General features: G+C 37.0%; 1 protein-coding gene across 1 annotated transcript; it reads right to left on the bottom strand.

The window, feature by feature from the left end:
- Positions 1 to 5,778: 5,778 nt before the first annotated feature.
- LOC137963792 (AP2-like ethylene-responsive transcription factor BBM) lies at positions 5,779 to 9,382 on the bottom strand. The gene is made up of 9 exons (XM_068810995.1): positions 9,097 to 9,382; positions 8,329 to 8,974; positions 7,969 to 8,051; positions 7,801 to 7,809; positions 7,580 to 7,668; positions 7,407 to 7,480; positions 7,270 to 7,320; positions 6,727 to 6,803; positions 5,779 to 6,635 (listed from the first exon to the last, which is right to left on the bottom strand). The coding sequence occupies exons 1-9, from the start codon at positions 9,380 to 9,382 to the stop codon at positions 5,779 to 5,781; spliced, it is 2,172 nt and encodes a 723-aa protein (XP_068667096.1).
- Between the last annotated feature and the right edge of the window lie 8,690 nt (positions 9,383 to 18,072).

Raw genomic sequence — 18,072 nt, 5'->3', positions numbered from 1 at the left:
TACACAATTAGTTACTTATATAAATAAAAAATTAATTATTATTTAATCATATTTTTTAATTTGTCACTTAACTATCGATGACTTAATTCCTAATTAACTATTTCACTAGAAATTAATTAATTATTAATTAACAACTTGTTAAATAGGTAATAAAATAATTAATAAATCATATAAGTAATTAACTAATAATCTAATCATCTAATTGAGTAGTAAAATAATGAAAATGACCTAATTAAATATTTTAAATTAAATAATTAGCTAATTAATTCACTACTTCATTAAGTATTTAGATTATTATTAGAAAACTGATCTCACTAAAAAAAGTAAAAAAAAAAGTTATGTTAAACGATTATTGGTGGAATTCAACTTTTGTGACAAAAGAGTTACAAGGAGATGGCGAGAAAATTAACACCAGTGGAAAATAGATAAACAATTAATTAATTAATTGGCATACATGTGGGTCAAAGTCATTCGTGCAAACGTGCCATAAGATGGTATGAATACTATTGTTGATATTTTTTTATTTCCTTAAAAGGTCTATAGATCTAACTTGATTTTATATGGTGAAGTCCACAAAGTTGTTTTCTTTAAGAACAATTCGGAGTTGCCCATGTTAGTATTAGGTATTTTTATATTTTACTTGTTTTAACTAAATTTAGACAAATTAGTAAATACTATATACAACTTTTACAGAACATATGGACAGTTTAGTTTAGGAGGCTTATGGCTGCAAGTGTAGAACCCGACTATAGTGCTATAACCTAATGGGTGTTTCGATTGGTTGTGTGATAGAAACCCAACATAGATGAGAAGAAAAGTATAAGAGAATAAGAGAGGAAGAAAAATAGAAAGAGAAGCCACCACAAAATACAAAGTACCACCTTAAAGAAATAAGAGGCGTGGGATATGAGGGCAAAAAGGAAAAAATACCCCCCTCTCTTGATAAAATAAGATCCCACTAGATTAGATTTATCTTTAATTGATGTAATCTTTTAATTCCTACAATCTCTCATAGATTGATGTTAATCCTTTCAATTCCTTATAATTTCTTCTTGAGTTATGTAATCCTATTTGATTAAGGAGTTTTCTAAATAATACTATAAATAGGGGTGTTGGTTGAAAAAAAAATTAGTCAAACATATTCCAAAATATCTCTCGCTTCTTTTTTCTCTCTCAAATTCTTACCCAAGCACTTCTCCTCTCCTTTCTTCTCTCTTATTCTCTTTTGTCCTTTTGGCTCTCTTTATATCTTCCTCTCTTCCTCTACTCCTCTCTTCTTCCCTTCTCTAATATTCTAACCCTTTAAACAGCTCTCTTCAAATCTTCCTTACACTTTTAAGAAAAGATAGGGACCTTCTACAAATGGGTTCTTGTAATTATGAAAAGGGGGATGGGTCTTAGTGCACCACCTACTATAATTCTGAGTTTAGGAGCAGCTAGTGTAACCCAAACAGCTGAATTAGAGAAGACAAATGAGAAGCTTGCTCAAAGAAGGGAGGTAGTCACGTCAATTACCATGAGAAGGCTAGAGGCCAAGATGACTCAAATGATGGGTTTATTAGCTTCTTGTGGCATTGTGTCTCCTTCTTGTGATTTTGGATAAGCTTGGCATCACCCAAGCTCTCCCACCTCGGTCTTTCTTCATAACATGTTTTTTAGATACATTTTTGTGTGTGTGTGTGTGTATATATATATTATTTACAACATATTTTTATACTTAAAATTTTGAACCTTTGAAATTATTTTTTAATATATTATTTATATGTTTATATATTCAATCATATAAATCTAATTTTGAATTTATTTTTTTCTAAATTATATATTTTATTTTAATAAATGTTTTAAAATGTATATAGGAAATTAAAATAACAAAAATAAAGAATATAGGGAAATTTTCTCAATGAAATAATTTATCTGATAGTTTTTTTGTAAAAATTAACTAAGGTAATTCTCAATGAAATTATTTCACTGAGAATTAACTTTTTAAAATTAATTAAATTAATTCTCAACAAAATAAATTGTAAAAAATGCTTTATGATTGCTTGTGAAATTTTTTTCACTGACAATATTTTTTGACGGTTTATTCCTGGAAACATTCTCAAATAAATACTTTACCAAGAATATCATTGTCAACGAAAAATGCATTGTTCTCAAAAGATATTTTTGCCGAGAAAACTTATTTCTTATAGTATAGCCCCAAACGTAGGTTACATATTGGTCGACCTCAATAGTGAGTCTTGAGGTGAGCCTAGGTGGTCATCTAGCATGGAATGGTTGACGCTTCAATGTTATGTTGTTATAGGCCTTTGCATCAGCTAATGATGGTCGAAAGCAATGATGGGCGGGGTTTTTGGGGGGTGACTACCATGTACCTTGTCCAACGAAAATGTGCTTATTGGTATCGCTCATGTGTGCCTACCAAGATGTGTATTTCATGTTATTCACTCTTATTGAGTGCACAAGCCCTATAACGCCTATAGTAGTGATGAACCAAAGGAAAAACGTACAAATGAATTTTTTTTTTAGTTTTAATTGTGCTAATTTTAGGGGATAAAGTTTTTTACCCAAGTTATTTTTGTTCTACCAAAAGTTAAAAATAGATAGAAAAATGAAGTTTCAATTGGTCCAATAGATACCAATAAAAAATAAACCCATAGGTATTAAGGTATCCCTTCACCACTTTCCCCTTTGACCTCCACCTAAGTTTTTTTGTAATTAGTAAAACTTAAAACTTTTGTTCTAGTATAGGTACAAACATTGCAATTAGTTTTCTCAATGTTTCTTATAGTGACTCAAAAGGGAATTTTTTAATAAACAATTAGTTAAGGAAAATGAATTTTTTTCATCAATTTACCTTTTAATAGTGGCACAAACAATCCCTTGAGGCCCTTTCAATGCCTTTCCTTTGAAACCTATATAGCAAGATAATTGTACAAATTTTGGAGAACTGATTAGATTAGTAAAAATAGGTAATGGCCAAAGAAAGTAGATGGTTGGGGGAGAATAAGATGATGGGCCAAAAGGAACGTGGACAGACGGCCACAGAGAAGAGCCTATGTGCCTTTGTAGAAGTTGGATTGCAGGCACTAGAGAAACTCTATCCTTGTCTCTATGGAAGTCCTAATCCTGTTTGAGTTCGTTCCCCTACTCAATTTTCGTTCAAGTTTGATTCATGCAAATCGCCACTAGAGGCCCTCAAACTTGGTCTCAAAAGATAAATGGCATCCCATGAAAACGACAACGAAGACGAGATAAAAGAGAACGAACGATAGACCCAGAAAATACAGTCACTTGAAGATTTACTTTTCCGATGACAAATGGAAGAAGACGAGGAAATGGGGGGGATGCTGTCGTTACCAGAAGCAAAAGTTAAGGCCGTAGCGGCGTATTTGCTGCCGTGTTTTATGAATCCGGGGTTAATGCTAGTTTTGTTTGTCAATCATAATCGTGAACAGTTGATAGAGGAAGCTGATCCATGCAATTATTAAAGTAACATCTGTGATGGCTGAGGCCCTATACAGGGCTTTAATGGATTAGAAAAGATTCATTGATCAAATATGGCAACTTGAGCGAATCAGAGTAAGTGATAAGAAGCTACATCCAAACTGACTATGTTTGCTTTTGGTGCCGCTCAGAAGACTGAAAGAACATTTAAAATGACGTAAGTACTGGAACAAGGAACAGTGAGTAAAAACAAAAGGCAAAGAATTTTGCAGAGGTAAAAGATAAGGATGAACGGAGAGGCCCCCCTACTCCACCATCGGAGCTGAATCATCCTAAACAAACAAAGAAATGGATGACGAGAAAGAGGAGGCTGGTGCGGATCCTTTCTCCACGTTAGCGAGATCATGCATCAAACCAAATAAATAAGAAAAGAATGAGGAGAGAGACGAGAGAGAGGGCAGCAGATTGGTTTGTTAAGATGGCATTTGGAACAGGGTGCGGCTCCTTTCCCTTTCGCAGGCGAATAATGGTGGGTCTCAAGGGCGGTTTTTGTTCATGTTACGCGGAGGGAAGACAGATTTGGAGGGCCGAGGAATTCTCGTCCTTTAGCGTGGACGGAGATTTTTTTTTACGTTTTTTTTGTATCTTTTTGGCGCTCTTTACAGAGTAAACACGCCCGCGTGACGAATTTCGAGGTTAATTCATATATCGGATTCCCGAGGCGGGCGTGGCCGAGGAAAACCCTAAACAAACACCTATAATAATGGCATTTATAATTCGCCATTTCTCTCTTCAGAAACCAGGGAATCAGTTTTGTGGCTCGCAAAACTCCCAATTTCTTCGTTTGCCGTGCGGAGAGAGTGAATAAAATAGTGGGGGCGAGTCGGGGCGAGTGCGTTGTGAGTATCACTATCGTCTCCAAAAGGAAGGAAGACCTGCAGAAAAAACCTGAAAGAGGACGACTCTTTTTTCCTTATTTCTACTTTCCCCCACTCATCATCTTCTCAGCTTTTTTGACCAACTCCCCTACAAAGGATAAGAATCTTGTTCCCTTTTAAACGGAGTTATAATTAAAGTGATCACCTGAACGCAAGAGGGAATTTGATGATTTTGCTTCTTCATCTTCCGAAATCAAATTGCATTAACATGGACAATCTAATTAATAATCCGTCTCTGCTTCTAATGAAACGAAGAATCTGATTTCCTCCGTGTCAACTTCTCATGTATGCATGCATTCATTCCCGTAGAAGGAAAGATAGCTTCCGCACAAAGGATAAGTTGATCAATAAGGCCGAACGAATTTATCTTCAGAAACTTCAAAATAATGCGTCCCTCTCGAGAGGAGCTTCCAAATAGGTTGAGACTTTTCGGTGGTGGTTTTCCTCCCCGATTTACCAAACTTATACTACTACTGTCATGACAGGCAGCCCTGACACAGAAATTGGGTTATTGGGATAGTTGTAGGAACGAAATTTAAGAACCAAGATCATTCTCAAGAATCGCAACGATAACGAGAGGGTATCAGTCGTGACCTCAAGATTTAATGTTAGACAATGGCTGAGTAAATTAAGCTTATCTTGCATAAGAATTCAGATTTTAGAAAGAACGTTTTCATCATACTCTTTAGAGAAGAAGAAGAAGAAGACCACTTGAACTAAAAGAAAAACTAAACTCATTATTTAATTATGTTGAAGTGCTTCCGTTGGTCTAGTTTAACTAGATTAAGGCAAATAAGCTTCAAAACGAACAATATACGTATTTATTTAATCAATTCGAACGTACTATGGCACTTTCGGTAGTTACCCAATAGGAATTATTGAAATCAAAGATCCTGTACCCACAAAGTGCCGATTCACATCATAAAATATAGACTGAAAGCATACAAAAGATCATCGTGCGTTTGTTCGTTTCAGCGGACGAAGATTCACACAGATTGAGCTTATAGAACCTGCTCATGTCAACTTTCGACGAAAAAAATCCATGCATGTGATCACAATATTATTTAATCGAATTTACATAAGACTTTCCAGGATCCATCCATCCGAAGTTCCAAAATGCAAAGCAAGACAGGCAGAAAATTTCGACAAGTCTCAGCCTCTCTTGCTAATGCCGAACTTCAGCCAAATCCTTATGTAAAATGCTTCCGGGCAAAACACCTTTGTTTAGTTTCCTGATACAAAAACGGGAAAAAAGGGGACAACGAAAAAAAAAAAAAAATTAGAATCAGGTGGTAAGCTCTGTATACATCTCTTTTCTGTTTCCTACTCTTTTCTTCTATTCCTTCCATTTCTCCCCCCTTGTGTCCACCTGCTGCCTTCCCTTCACTCAACCAATCTAGGTATCATTCCAGACAGTGAAAACTGGAGCTCCATGGCACACTGCCAGGTTGTTAGATCTTTGTGCCAGAGCCTGAACCGTGTTAGGCATCCAATTGTTGCAACTGGCACTTTGGTCATAGACATTAGCCTTCACAATGCCGGGTGTTTGTTGTGACAGGTAGTAAACATTCCTGGCAGAAAACGGATCAGTAGATGCCAACATATTATCAAAACCCATCTGCTTCACTTCACCATCCCCAAAATTTCCTTGATTCTGCTGGCTTTGATCTGCTATGACAGTGCCTATGGGCAACGCATATCCATTGCTTCCGCCAACAACTCCGTGATAGCTTCCATTGCTCCCTGAACCACCACTGTAAATGACAGAATTTGAACCCGAACTGTGCTCCAGAGATGACGAATCCAAGCTCATGAGGTTGTGAATCACAGAGGGCTGGAAGAAGTTGTGGGTGTTGCCCATATGAAGCTGGTGAAGATCCTGAAAGTTTTGAGCAGTGACATTGTCGTGCTCTTGCTTGCACCAACTTCTCTGCTGACCGTAAGGGTAATGCATGCTCAAAGGTTGAGCTTGTTGGAAGCCGATGGTAGGCCATCCGTGGTGCGATCCGTAGCTATTGATACCTTCAGTAAGCTGTGAAGTGATATTATCGAGGTCAGTTCTTCGGCCATCAACACTTGTTTCTGTCTGCTCGGCTTCTTTCAAACGCTTCGCTGCTCCACCGATTGGCAACGTGCTGCTCTCCATTATGCTGTTTACATCGTATCGGCTCATATCAAAGTTTGTCACGGCATTTAGTCCACGAAACTTAATAGCAGCAATGTCATACGCTTCTGCTGCTTCTTCCTGGGTGCCTGCACAGAATTTGGTTCTTAATTTGAATACCCTTTTACACTTAAATAGCTTATGATAAAAAATTTGCTGAAATTACGACAGTGAGCTTACTGAAAGTTCCCAAGTAAAGGTCCTTGTTCCCCGCGACTCTTCCTATCCTTGCCTGCCACCTTCCATGCTGATGGTGCCTGCAAGGTAAGAGGACAAATAAACAATCATTGAACAGGAAAGAACTCTACTGAATGGGATGTATTGAACCATTTGTCAGAAGAAGGTATGCATCAAATGCCTTCAGTCATCTGAAATACTAGAAATGCTCAATGAATCTGATGAAAGAATCAAGAAAAAGCGAGAGGAGAATAACTATTAAGAAGCATTTTTTGTAATGGAGTTTCACCAAAAAGATTACAAGAAAAACGAACATTCTGATTTTTCACTCACTGGTGGTAAACTCCAGTCTATGTAATCTGAAGAAAAGAATAGGTAAAAGCGCATGTATCCGTGAAGCACGGTAAATGATCTTCAAAATTTTTTATACTTTATTTTTTTACGACCTAAGACAAGTTATCTGTGACCAGCAACTGACCTTTCTACTGTTCATCATCAGAACTTGATTAGAGTGAGCCCTTATTCATAGAAAACAGATGAAAATACCTTGTTACACCCCTGTAAATGGATGCTCCCCGTGAAAATCCACTGCTTTTTCTGCATGTTTTATAATTAGTTAGAGACCATAACCTTACAAAATTTTAATTCCATCTTCCCCAATAAACCGAGATGCATGGCATTACCTTCGAAGAGATGCCACATATTCTTGCCTGGTCATGTGTTTCATCTCCTCCAACTCTTTCTCGTAATTGCTTATCTACACACATAACAAAGCCCATGGCTCCATCAATGCATTCCTAATATAAATTACCAGAAAATTATGAACTGAGAAGAAGAAGAAAAGTGAGACACTTACAGGAAAGTTTGTAGTTGTTGTTGAACCCCAGTACTTAAGCGCAGCCAAATCATAAGCCCTAGCTGCTTTTTCTTCCTTGTCGTAACCACCTAGTCAGATACAAATGAATGAAAGGCACTGTTTAATCCGTAGCCTTGAGGCATATGCAAGAAAAGAAAACCAAGCAACAAATATAGGGCCATTGCTTAAAATGCATAACAACGAGCATAGTTACTGCTTACCCAGATAAACTGAAGCCATGTTGAATTAGAGCCATGCCGGTGACAATAATGCCAAGAGTCACAATAAAAAAAGAAAAAGAGAAGTTAATAAAAGAGCCAATCTTGGACTGAAATCTTTTCAATCTGCAAAACAGATGCAGCTTAGAAGAGAAAAATGTATTAGTGTACCTTGCCGTCCCTTCCGAGTCTGACCTTCTCTCCTACAACTGTTGTCCCATAGATGAGCTTCATATCTGCCAGTCCATCTATGCCTGTAAAATACTCTAAATATTCAGGAAAAAGAAAGTGAAACGAACAAGCATATTTTTCTCTCTTCTTTAAGAAATACTCCTGGGAGCAAATCGAATAGTTACGAGAGGAAAAAGTTGAAAGATGACTCAATATTGCCATTAATAGGACCTCCAATGTCAAAATAAAAAATAAAAAAATAAAGAAATTAAAGATGAATTGCATCAAGGATTAAAGTGTTGAAAAAAGACATCAAAATCAGGCATTTCAGTGCAGATCCATGAGAAAATGATGGTGGACCTTGTTACACCACGATAGATGGAGGTTCTCTGCCCAAATGTATCAATTGACTTCCTAGGTACTGACTCCATGGAAGCGCTTTGGCCATCAGAGGAAGCTGTCTTCTGCTTATTTTCGGTCGAGTTTTCTCCTCCGTTTCCATTCGCCGAAGCAGCAAGGAGAGGCAAAGGTGAGCTTGACTGGGAACCAGTACTCATGGAAAGTGATAATGCCTGAGCATTATTTGCTAGGGTTCCAGTAGATGCTGTCCCATTACAGTTGCTGGCGTTGTTATCGTTCTTGTTCTCTTGTTGTTGAGGCGCCGGTTGGTTCCTCAACCAAGACTTGATCATCGATAATCCTATGGAATTGCTTATGCCATTTCCGTTCCCTCCGTTTGCATCTGACGCTGGGGCAGCCAGTGGAAGCTGCAAAGAGCAGTTCGAGAACATATATTCCCCGTTACTATCGTAGCTTTGGGGCATCCCACCGCATGCAGTAAGCTTTTGCTCATGATCGGAAAATGAATGCCCGCCGAGAAAATCTTCCAGTTTGGGCTCCTCCTGGTCCAGACTCTGGTTGCTACTAGAACCCACTAACATGGAAAGCTCGGAGTTTGTCTTGAAGTTGTTGTCACAGTTCATGCTGATGCTCTTCATATTCCAATCTGAAAACAAATTACCACATGAGAATTAGCAGATACTTGCAGTTTTCCGTTTCCCTTGTTTCTTCTTGTTTGTTATCATGATTTGAGATTTCGTTTTATATTTTCAAAACGGGTTTGCTCACCTTGAGGTTGTTGGGTTCTGTTGAAAGCTTCCAGAATACCAAAAGGGCCGTCGGGTCTGAGATTAGAAATGTTAAGTGAGGGAGCAGTGGAGTCGGAACCGAGATCAAAGCAATCGCCTGATACATCTCCTCCAGAGACTTCATCAGAGTTGAAAGCAAGGCCAGAACGAGAGACAGAGTCGGTGGACATAAGACGGGAGACGGCAGGAGGCGCATGGCTTTGAGATTGTGCAGGTAGTTCTTGGGGGGAAAGAGAAAAGGCCAACCAATTGTTGACGGAGGCCATCGAAGGTGAAGAGATGGGAAAACGAAATAGGACTTGAGTGCACCCTAAAATAATGAGAAAAAAAAAGGTGAGATTTACTTGCTGCTGCAATAGAGGAGAGATTCCATTAAGTCTGAAGGAGGACGAAGGTGGAGCCTGTCTGAGATATGGAAGTTGCAGAGGGGTGCATCGGGGTTGGAAGAGAAGAGGAAAGGTCAAGAAATGAAAGAAGGAAACATTTCAAACAAAGCAAACTGTGGACAGATTTTATACATGACTCTCACTTCCTTAAACAGTGCAATAGAGGCCTGACTCACCAAAGATTTTCCTTAAGAGTCTTAAATATGAATCGGTGCCTAAAAACAGAAAGTTAGTCGTCCATTAATTTATTTTTAATATAATCTCTCTCTCTCTCTCTCTCTCTCTCTCTCTCGGTGATCTCTCTCAGAGAAAAGTAATCTGCGTGTGATGCCTAATATCTTGAAGGCGCACGGGGTTAGGCAAACTCTACAAACTTATCCTCACAACCATTCTCTTTGAAGCTAGGTTAGGCAGGTTCCTCAGAGTATGATATAATATCACGTTACATGTCGTCTGGACACCTGTGGAAAGAAGCTGCTGCCTGACAGTGTGTGACAAAATACACACACGCAGGGCCTCCTCCACACCCATTTATTCATGGCCACTTGGAAAAGAGTCATTTCATGTCAGTAATCTGACCCAGCAACAGCCTTGTCATTGGCCCCTCACTCTCAAAAAACCCCTTAAAACCCATAACTTTCTCCCATTCCCATCCTTTATTTTACTATTATCTCCTCTTCCAAATCATCAAACCTCCCCCGTCCCAGCCGGGCTCTCCTTCAACCTTTTTCTGGCCCCTCTGCCCATAACCACCTTGTAGCCATTTTCATGGATTTTCATCTCCTTAAAACATTCAAGTGGAAATGACAAGCCAGAGAAGGGGAAAAAGGGGAGGAAACAAGCTTAAAATACACACAGGAAATGAGACGGGTTTGCTACCTGCACCCCTCTATGTGGACACCAACCCTTGTCTTCCGGGTCCCTTTTAAGGCTGTTATTTCATCCTCAAGCTATGGAGACAGATAGGATGGAATTTACTTGCTATCATCCAATCTTTCTATATCTCTCTTTCTCTCTCAGTTTTTTTTTTCTGTTTTCCAGTAAATACTTTTTCTTCTGTACTCTTATCATGGATTGTTTAAAGCGGGTGTTTCAGAAAGAGGGGGGAAATTTCATCTTGGAGGGTGTAATCCCCACTGTAAGTTTGACCGTCAAGAAAGGAATCAAAGAGGGTAAAACACATGGCTTCAAAAGTTTTATATTATTCAAAGCCTGCAGCTCTGTAAAAATAAATGCTCTCGGTAATCTCATCATAATCATACCCAACTAAGAGAGGGGGAGGAGAGATAATACGACTTTCTCGCTATAGTAAAGCCCACTTGTTGATAGGGTTTCCGCTGTGCTTTGATTGCTTACCCTAGAAAGTCTTTCTGGTATTTAAAGGCACCTCTTTGGCATCTAAACCTGCATTATAAACCCATTTTAAGGGAGTTACATCCCCTCCGAAAGGGTATGTTTGTGAACAAACCGATTCCTAGTTGTTCATAACTAGGTCGTATTAATTCGGATAAGAAAATGCTCCCGGTCTCCGCACGTGTAAACGCACATTCGGAGAAGGATAAAAATCCGGAAGAGCTGCATGCATGGTATTGCATCAGTTCATGCCTGCAAGTATGCATGGGAAGTGCACGTGTTGTTCTGCATGCATGACTACGTTATCGCACGTGCTTCAATCCAATCCAGTTCATCGCTTCCAACTTCATGGAAAAACTAATATATCTGCATTCGGGAAACCCCAATTATGCAAACCTACAAACAGAACATGGACAGGCATACCTGTCGACAAGAGACCATCTCTTGGCCTATATATCCTAATTCCTCCACCATCACCACCACCGCCACCGCCGCCGCCGCCGCCACTTCCACCTTTCGAGACAGTCGTCTGGTTTTTCTCTTCTCATTTTCCCAACCGAACAAGCGGTTTCCATCATGAACCGGTTTGGCGAGTGGGGATCAATCGAAAACCGCAAAATGCGGTTTTGGGTCTCAGTTTTTGGCAGGACCTGAGAGGTGTGTAGTGTGAGAAGGAGAGAGAGGAAGAGGGACCATGATGCATGAAAAGCGCGGAGATTGATGAAGGGCACAAAGGGTGGTGGTCGGTCGGTCTACCGTATTGGGTCGTCACATTTAAAATATAATGGTAAAAATTGAAGTGGCCAACCGTTGGTGCCTGGGAGAGAACGACGTCGCTTCAAGGGAGAGTAAAGAAGAAAAAGAGGAAAAAACAAAGAAACGAGGGTGATGAAGGAGAAGATTTTTGGGTTTGGGTTTTGTTGCTTTTCACCGGCACCGGTTTACTGGAGCGATCACTAAGTGGCCCATATGGTATAAAAAAATGAGTATTTGGAGAGGTCTTTTGCACGGTAATCGAACGATAAGAGATTATTCAAACCCTAGAAACTGGACTCGCCTGGGAGAAATCGGCGGAGCGCCCGTGCCTCCTCGGAAAGAATACGTGAATATTGCCATGCACAGAGGTCGAGAGGGTTACAGGTAATTAAGGCCTTTGCTAGGAGTCTAGTCTGGATTTCCTCTTGTGCATGGGTTCGTGTTCATGAAGAGGAGCGTTAATATGGGATTCGGGCGTTCATTAGTTTATTACGTGCCTGTCTCTGTTTGTCCTTCTCTCTTCTCCCCCACCCAGATTAATTCTTTCAATCCCTAAAATAAGCTTAATTGTTATACTCGTTTTTTTTTTTTTTTGTTTTTTAAAGAAAAGAAGAGAAGCTTGAGAGGTGAACAAAGTTTGGGATTCAAACCTTTTGACTCGAAGACCACGTTCCCATGTTGAAGAGAAGATCCCTAATTCTAGAACTTACAAGTCATAGATATTTACATATGCTAAGGCCAAAGATGATCCTGCCTTGCCATCTCTCCTCCTCTGCTCTGTACCCTCACATCGATGCGCACATGCTTCCACACATGTACATATGCATGAGTGTGTGGATCAACATTTTGGGTGGGAGAACTCTCATGAGTGTTAAGTGTATGTGATGAGTACCAAATAGCTCCCTAAATCTTCTAGTGGGCACACAAACAAATGCCTGCATCATGGAGATATGTGCATTCCAAGAGAAGGGAGCTTGCTGGTGGACATGCAAGTGTTTTTTTCCCACTTTCGCCTCAAGATACAGAAGACTTGTGTTGTAGGGTTGAATCCAGTGATTCCTCACATGTTGTACTTGTTGGTCACAATGATAATCCATCACATGCTTTTTCTCCACCTTTTTCTCAAGTTGAAATGTAAACACCAACCACTTGTTCTTGGCTAAAAGATAAGGAGCAATATGAGTGGCTTCTTGATTCTTGTTTTAATGTATGAGAAGCAAAACATATAATATGAGGAAAAAAACTGAAATGCATTCAATAGAGAGTTGAAGAGACTATTGGACACTCAATTATAAAATCAACTCGATGTTGATTAAAATTACATGTATAGAAACTTAATGATGAATTTACACATTGGCCATGGTAAACTTACTCTATACATGTACAAAATAGATTAAAGCATGTAGAACAATACTGTAGAAAGAGACCAAAAAGTCGATCGTAAAAATAAAGGTTACGCCTCAGATTCTTTAGATACCCTAGTGCCCGACATCAAACTCTTAATGGTATCCAACTTATTGCCACCAAATAGTGATATTCATATAAAAAACCTTAGCGATCAGTTTGGAACCCCTAGAAAAGAAAAGACTAGAATTTGATCATTATTATTTTAAATCAAAATTTCCTTTTCACCAACTATTTTTAAGAAAAATAATAGTCAAATTCTTATTTTCTTTTCTTTTCTTTTCCGTAGGGTTCTAAACGAACCCTAGACGGAGCTATATATGGTATGCTAACTCGTCTTGAGAAAGCTCATGCCTGAAATGACAAAAAAGGTGGGGAGGGGGAGGGGCTTGAGGGGGTCATCATGCCACGCTAAAGCATAATATAATCTCTTAAAAACGAAGGAAGAATCCTTCGTATCAAATTAATAAGTAAGCTCACGCCCCCCTTTTTTTTTCTTTTAATAAGTGCTTTCTAGGGTTGAATGTTCCTGTGTTTGACTGGAAACAGCAAGAAGGTCTCACGTGACATTGTTTTCTTTCTTTTGCTGTGGGGAAGAAAGGACAAAAGTGGAGTTCGTCAATGTTAGGAATAAAGCTAAGATTCGAGCACTGCATGCAAGATATACCTGTTTGAAAGATTTGCAGTCCTAACTTCCCCCCGTATCTAAGACAATGTTTGAATAATCAAAAGACTTTCTTAAAGGCCTATCCACATGAAATTCACTTCAGTTTTGAGCTTTTAAAAGGGTTTGGATAATTGAGTCTATTCCCCAACTACGTGTATGGTTTTTTATGGGGGTCCTAATAAAAAATATAAATGGAAGAAAAATACAGAGTTTCATCAAAAGAGAAGCCTTCCTTCCCTGTAGTGGGGCCAATAACATTCATGCCTGATCGTGTTCAGAAATTTGCTTAGATTATCTTATTTTTAAGGAAGTAAGTCTTAGAAGAGCTATGATATAGAAACCTTGAAGCTTCAATAAGTAGATGAAAATGTACTAGAACATGATCTCAGTTTAACTTAGCACTAGGGTTGGGAAACAAGGAAATGCCTCTAATTGAGCCCAATATTCTCCAGTCCCATTGACTAAGTAGTTTGCTAATGTTTGCTGCCCAACAACGGTATCAGTCACTTTACTAACCAGAAATGCCTCTAATACCAATTAGGTTGATAACAATTCCATTTTTAAGGTTTTTACCTTTCTATTTAAAAAGTTTACAGATAAAACACATAGTAGTAAGAAAAAAAAAATGTTCATATGACATTTAACCATGGGTTAATAGCCGATCATCTCGTAAGGATGGTCAAATTGTCATCATTTAAGAAAGACAGCTCTTGTAGCGTCACATCACTAATGGGGGAGGGAGTGTTCTAATGTCCTATGAGTAACAAACTTAGAGGGGAGTGAATAGGTTTGTTAACTTTTACTGTTAATTTTAACTTCTTTTGGTTAATTCTGGTGTGATTGTATTTATCTTTTCAATAATCAAAAGCACAAGACCGATTTAAAAATTTATGTTAATGCACAATAATCAAGTATAAATGAAAACAATCACATATCAAGTACACAATTTTTTTTAGGTTGTTCATAATCCATCTATTAGATAGGTAATCCACCCCCAAGATGTTTTTAGCACTTTGAGGCTCCACTATGTTTGGGTTACCCTATGGGATCTACATTAAATTGCCTCTAAGGTTGATTATAATATTGTCTAGACGGAGACGTAGCCACTCAATTGACCACAACAACCAATTTACAATAGCACACCATCAACTAGATTTACAACAACTAATTAAACATACCAGCCTAAATGTACAAAGGGATTTTCTAGCATCTCACTAGGCTACATAAGCCTAAAACCACACTAGAATTTTTAGTACCTCACTGGGCACACCAGTTTAGACCCACCGCCTGCCTACACAAGGTCTTCTGACTCACACGTGAATCTTTAGTGTCTTACTAACCACCAGCTTAGACCTACAAAAGGATTTTTAACATTGCCTATCTACACGAGGTCTTACAATTCAAACAATAGTAAATTCAATTTGCCAACCCCTATGTCTCAACCACAATAGCTTCTCTCAAATTCTTTAAGGTGTAAATGGTCCTGCCTACTCAAGGCTTGACCCCAATTGCAAGGATTACTTACTTACAAAGTAGCAAAATGTATATTACCTATCGATAGGCTGATTTGATAATCCAAATACAAACAAATAGGTACACCAATCTTGAGTACCTACCAATACAATCAATAGCTTAAACTAGCCGCCCTTAATGATTTGATTTGAAATATAGGTAGCCCATATAATCTTTAGTGACTCGAACTTTTTGCTAGTGGAAGTCCAAAATTCATTGGGAGAAGTTCTCACAATGAACAAATTGCTGGAAGAATTTGCTTGTGTGTTTTCACTAGTAGAACTTCTGCCAACGAATTTGTAAATTTGTTGCCATAAATTAAAATTTGTACCAACAAATTTCACTGGCAAAGATAGGCACAATTTTTTAAATTTGTTGGCAAAGAGGATACTCCCTAGTAGCAAAATCTTAAATTTGTTGGCAAAGAGGATACTCCCTAGTAGCAAAATCTTAAATTTGTTGGCTGAGAGGATACTTTCTCCCAATGAATTTACACATTCACTGAAAGATGGTATTTTATCACTGTTTATATTATTTGCTGCTTTTCCAATAAAAAATTGAATTTCATTGGGAAAGAATAAAAATTATAATTTTAACATTTTAACAATGATATTTTCCATGTTATATATAAATATAGTAAAAATATAAAAATCATGTAAAAATAATAAACTATCTAGACCCATCTTTGCAAGGATCTAGAAGAGGACGGCTCTGAGTATACATATGTTGAAAGAACCAATGAAAATTACAATCATTATCTTTCAAATAACTTCAAAACATTTTTATCTTCACAAGTTTAAAACTTTTTATCTTCACATGGTCAATTTTTTTTATCTTCACAACAACTTCAAAAGTTTGTTATCAATGACTCTTTTGCCCCTTTAAAATCGTCATCAAACCTAAAAATTAACAACCAAATAATATGAAGATTGAAATAAATTTGAATTAAAAAACTTATTAGAACTTTATTATTTATCTTTCCAGTTTTCAAAAGAAAAAAACTTAATCACACAAACAACTCATTTAACACAAAATAAATCATCATGGAGAAAAAAGAAATAAATAAGACAAAAAAGGAAAAAATAAAAATGAGAAAAAAGAAAGAAAGGAAACAAATAAGAAAGGAATGGAAGAAAAGGAAGGAGAAGGGAAGAAAAAAGAAGGGAAAGAAAGAAATAAAAAAGAAAGAAAGAAGAAAGAAAGAAATGAATGAATGAATGAAGAAAAAGAAAGAGAAAAAAAGAATGGAAAGAGAAGAAAGAAAAACAGATAGATAGAATGGAATAAAAAAAGAATGATAAATAAAGAAAAAATTATAAAACAAGAAAAAATAAAAGGAAGAAAGGGAAATAAGAAAGCAATAAAGAAGTAACAAAGAATGAACAGAGAAGAAAGAAAGAAAGAAAGAAATAAGAAATAAAAAGAAGGAGAAGGGAAGAAAGAAGAAGAGAATAAAAGAATGAAAGAATGAAAGAAAAAAGAAAGGAAAAAGAAAGAAATAAGAAAGAAATAATGAAGATGAAAAAAGAGAGAAAAAAAAAAAAAAAAACAAAAGGGAAAAGTGAAAGAAGAAGGAAATAAGAAAAATATAAGAAAGAAAAGTGGAAAAGGAAAGAAGAAGAATGAAAGAAGAAGAAACAAGAAAGAGAAACAAAGAAATAAGAAAGTTCGAGAAAAAATAAATAAGAAAGAAAGAGAAGGAGAAAGGAAGAAAGAAGAAGAGAAAAAATGAATGAAAAAAATAAGAAAGGAAAAATAAAAAATAAAAAAACAAAGAAAAAGAAAGAAGAATGAATGATTGGAGAAAAAATAAAGAGAAAGAAAGACATAAGAAAGAATGGAAAAAAGAAGAAAGAAAGAAAGAAATAAGAAAGAAAAAGAAGGAGAATGAATGAATGAAAGGAAAAGAGGAAAATAAAGTAAAACGAAGAAAGAATGAACAAAGAAAAAGAAACAAAGAGAAATAAAAAATAAAACAAGACAAAAAAACAAAATAGATAAAGCAAAAGAAGAAAGAAATAAAAATGAGAAGGGAAGATTGAAGAAGAGAAAGAAAGAAAGAAATAAGAAAGAATGAAAAAGAAGAATGAAAGAAAGAAACTTGAAAGAAAAAGGAACTTGTCTTAACTTTTAAAATTAAGTCATTAAAGACTATTTTATGTTGGTGATTAAATCGAGTAGGTACTTAGAATGGTTTGCCTGTTTGTTTGAGCTTAGATCGTTAAATTAGTCTATTGGGAGAGAAATTACATTTGGTTATATTGTTAGCCTAATCCTTGCAATTTGTGTCAAGCCTCGAGTGGCCAAGATTGTTTTTGTCCCAAAGAATTTGAGAGTTGTTGTAGTTCAGAAATAGAGGTTGACATATTAGATTTACTATCATGGGAGCCATAAGACCTTGTGTAGGTAGGTAGTATTGAAAATCCTCTTGTGGTTCTAAGCCCACGTCCCTCTCCTTTGGCCATTAGTCCATCGTCGGTGACAATAGAACAAGGAAAGGCCCGACCATCTTCATCTTAATTGGTTACATGTATAGAGTAGGAGTTGCATGAAACTACAGAGATGTTGTCCCAAACTCAGGAGTAGTTGAGAAATATACAAAATCGTATTACTGAGGAATGGGATTGAAAGATGAAGAACTTAGAGAAGAAGATATTATGGTTCTTCAGCAAATGCAGACTCACAAGTAAGATGAAGATACAATGGTTCTTTCAGTAGATGTAGACTCAAAGCAAGTTACCCCCAGATCCTCCCGTTGATGGAGTACATATTTTTATTATTTTTTATAATTTATAATTTTTTTATATTTTGAAAAGATTTTCCTAATTTCTATTTTTCTAGGATTTTATTATACATATTTTTATATTTTTAATTTTAT

This window comes from Aristolochia californica, unplaced genomic scaffold (assembly GCF_029961685.1).
Source record: "Aristolochia californica isolate CCGP_79_NKW_82.1479 unplaced genomic scaffold, dmAriCali1.0.hap1 SCAF_4, whole genome shotgun sequence".
Lineage (NCBI taxonomy): Eukaryota > Viridiplantae > Streptophyta > Magnoliopsida > Piperales > Aristolochiaceae > Aristolochia > Aristolochia californica.
The sequence above is the reverse complement of the archived record's forward strand: the minus strand, read 5'-3'. Positions and strand labels throughout refer to the sequence as shown.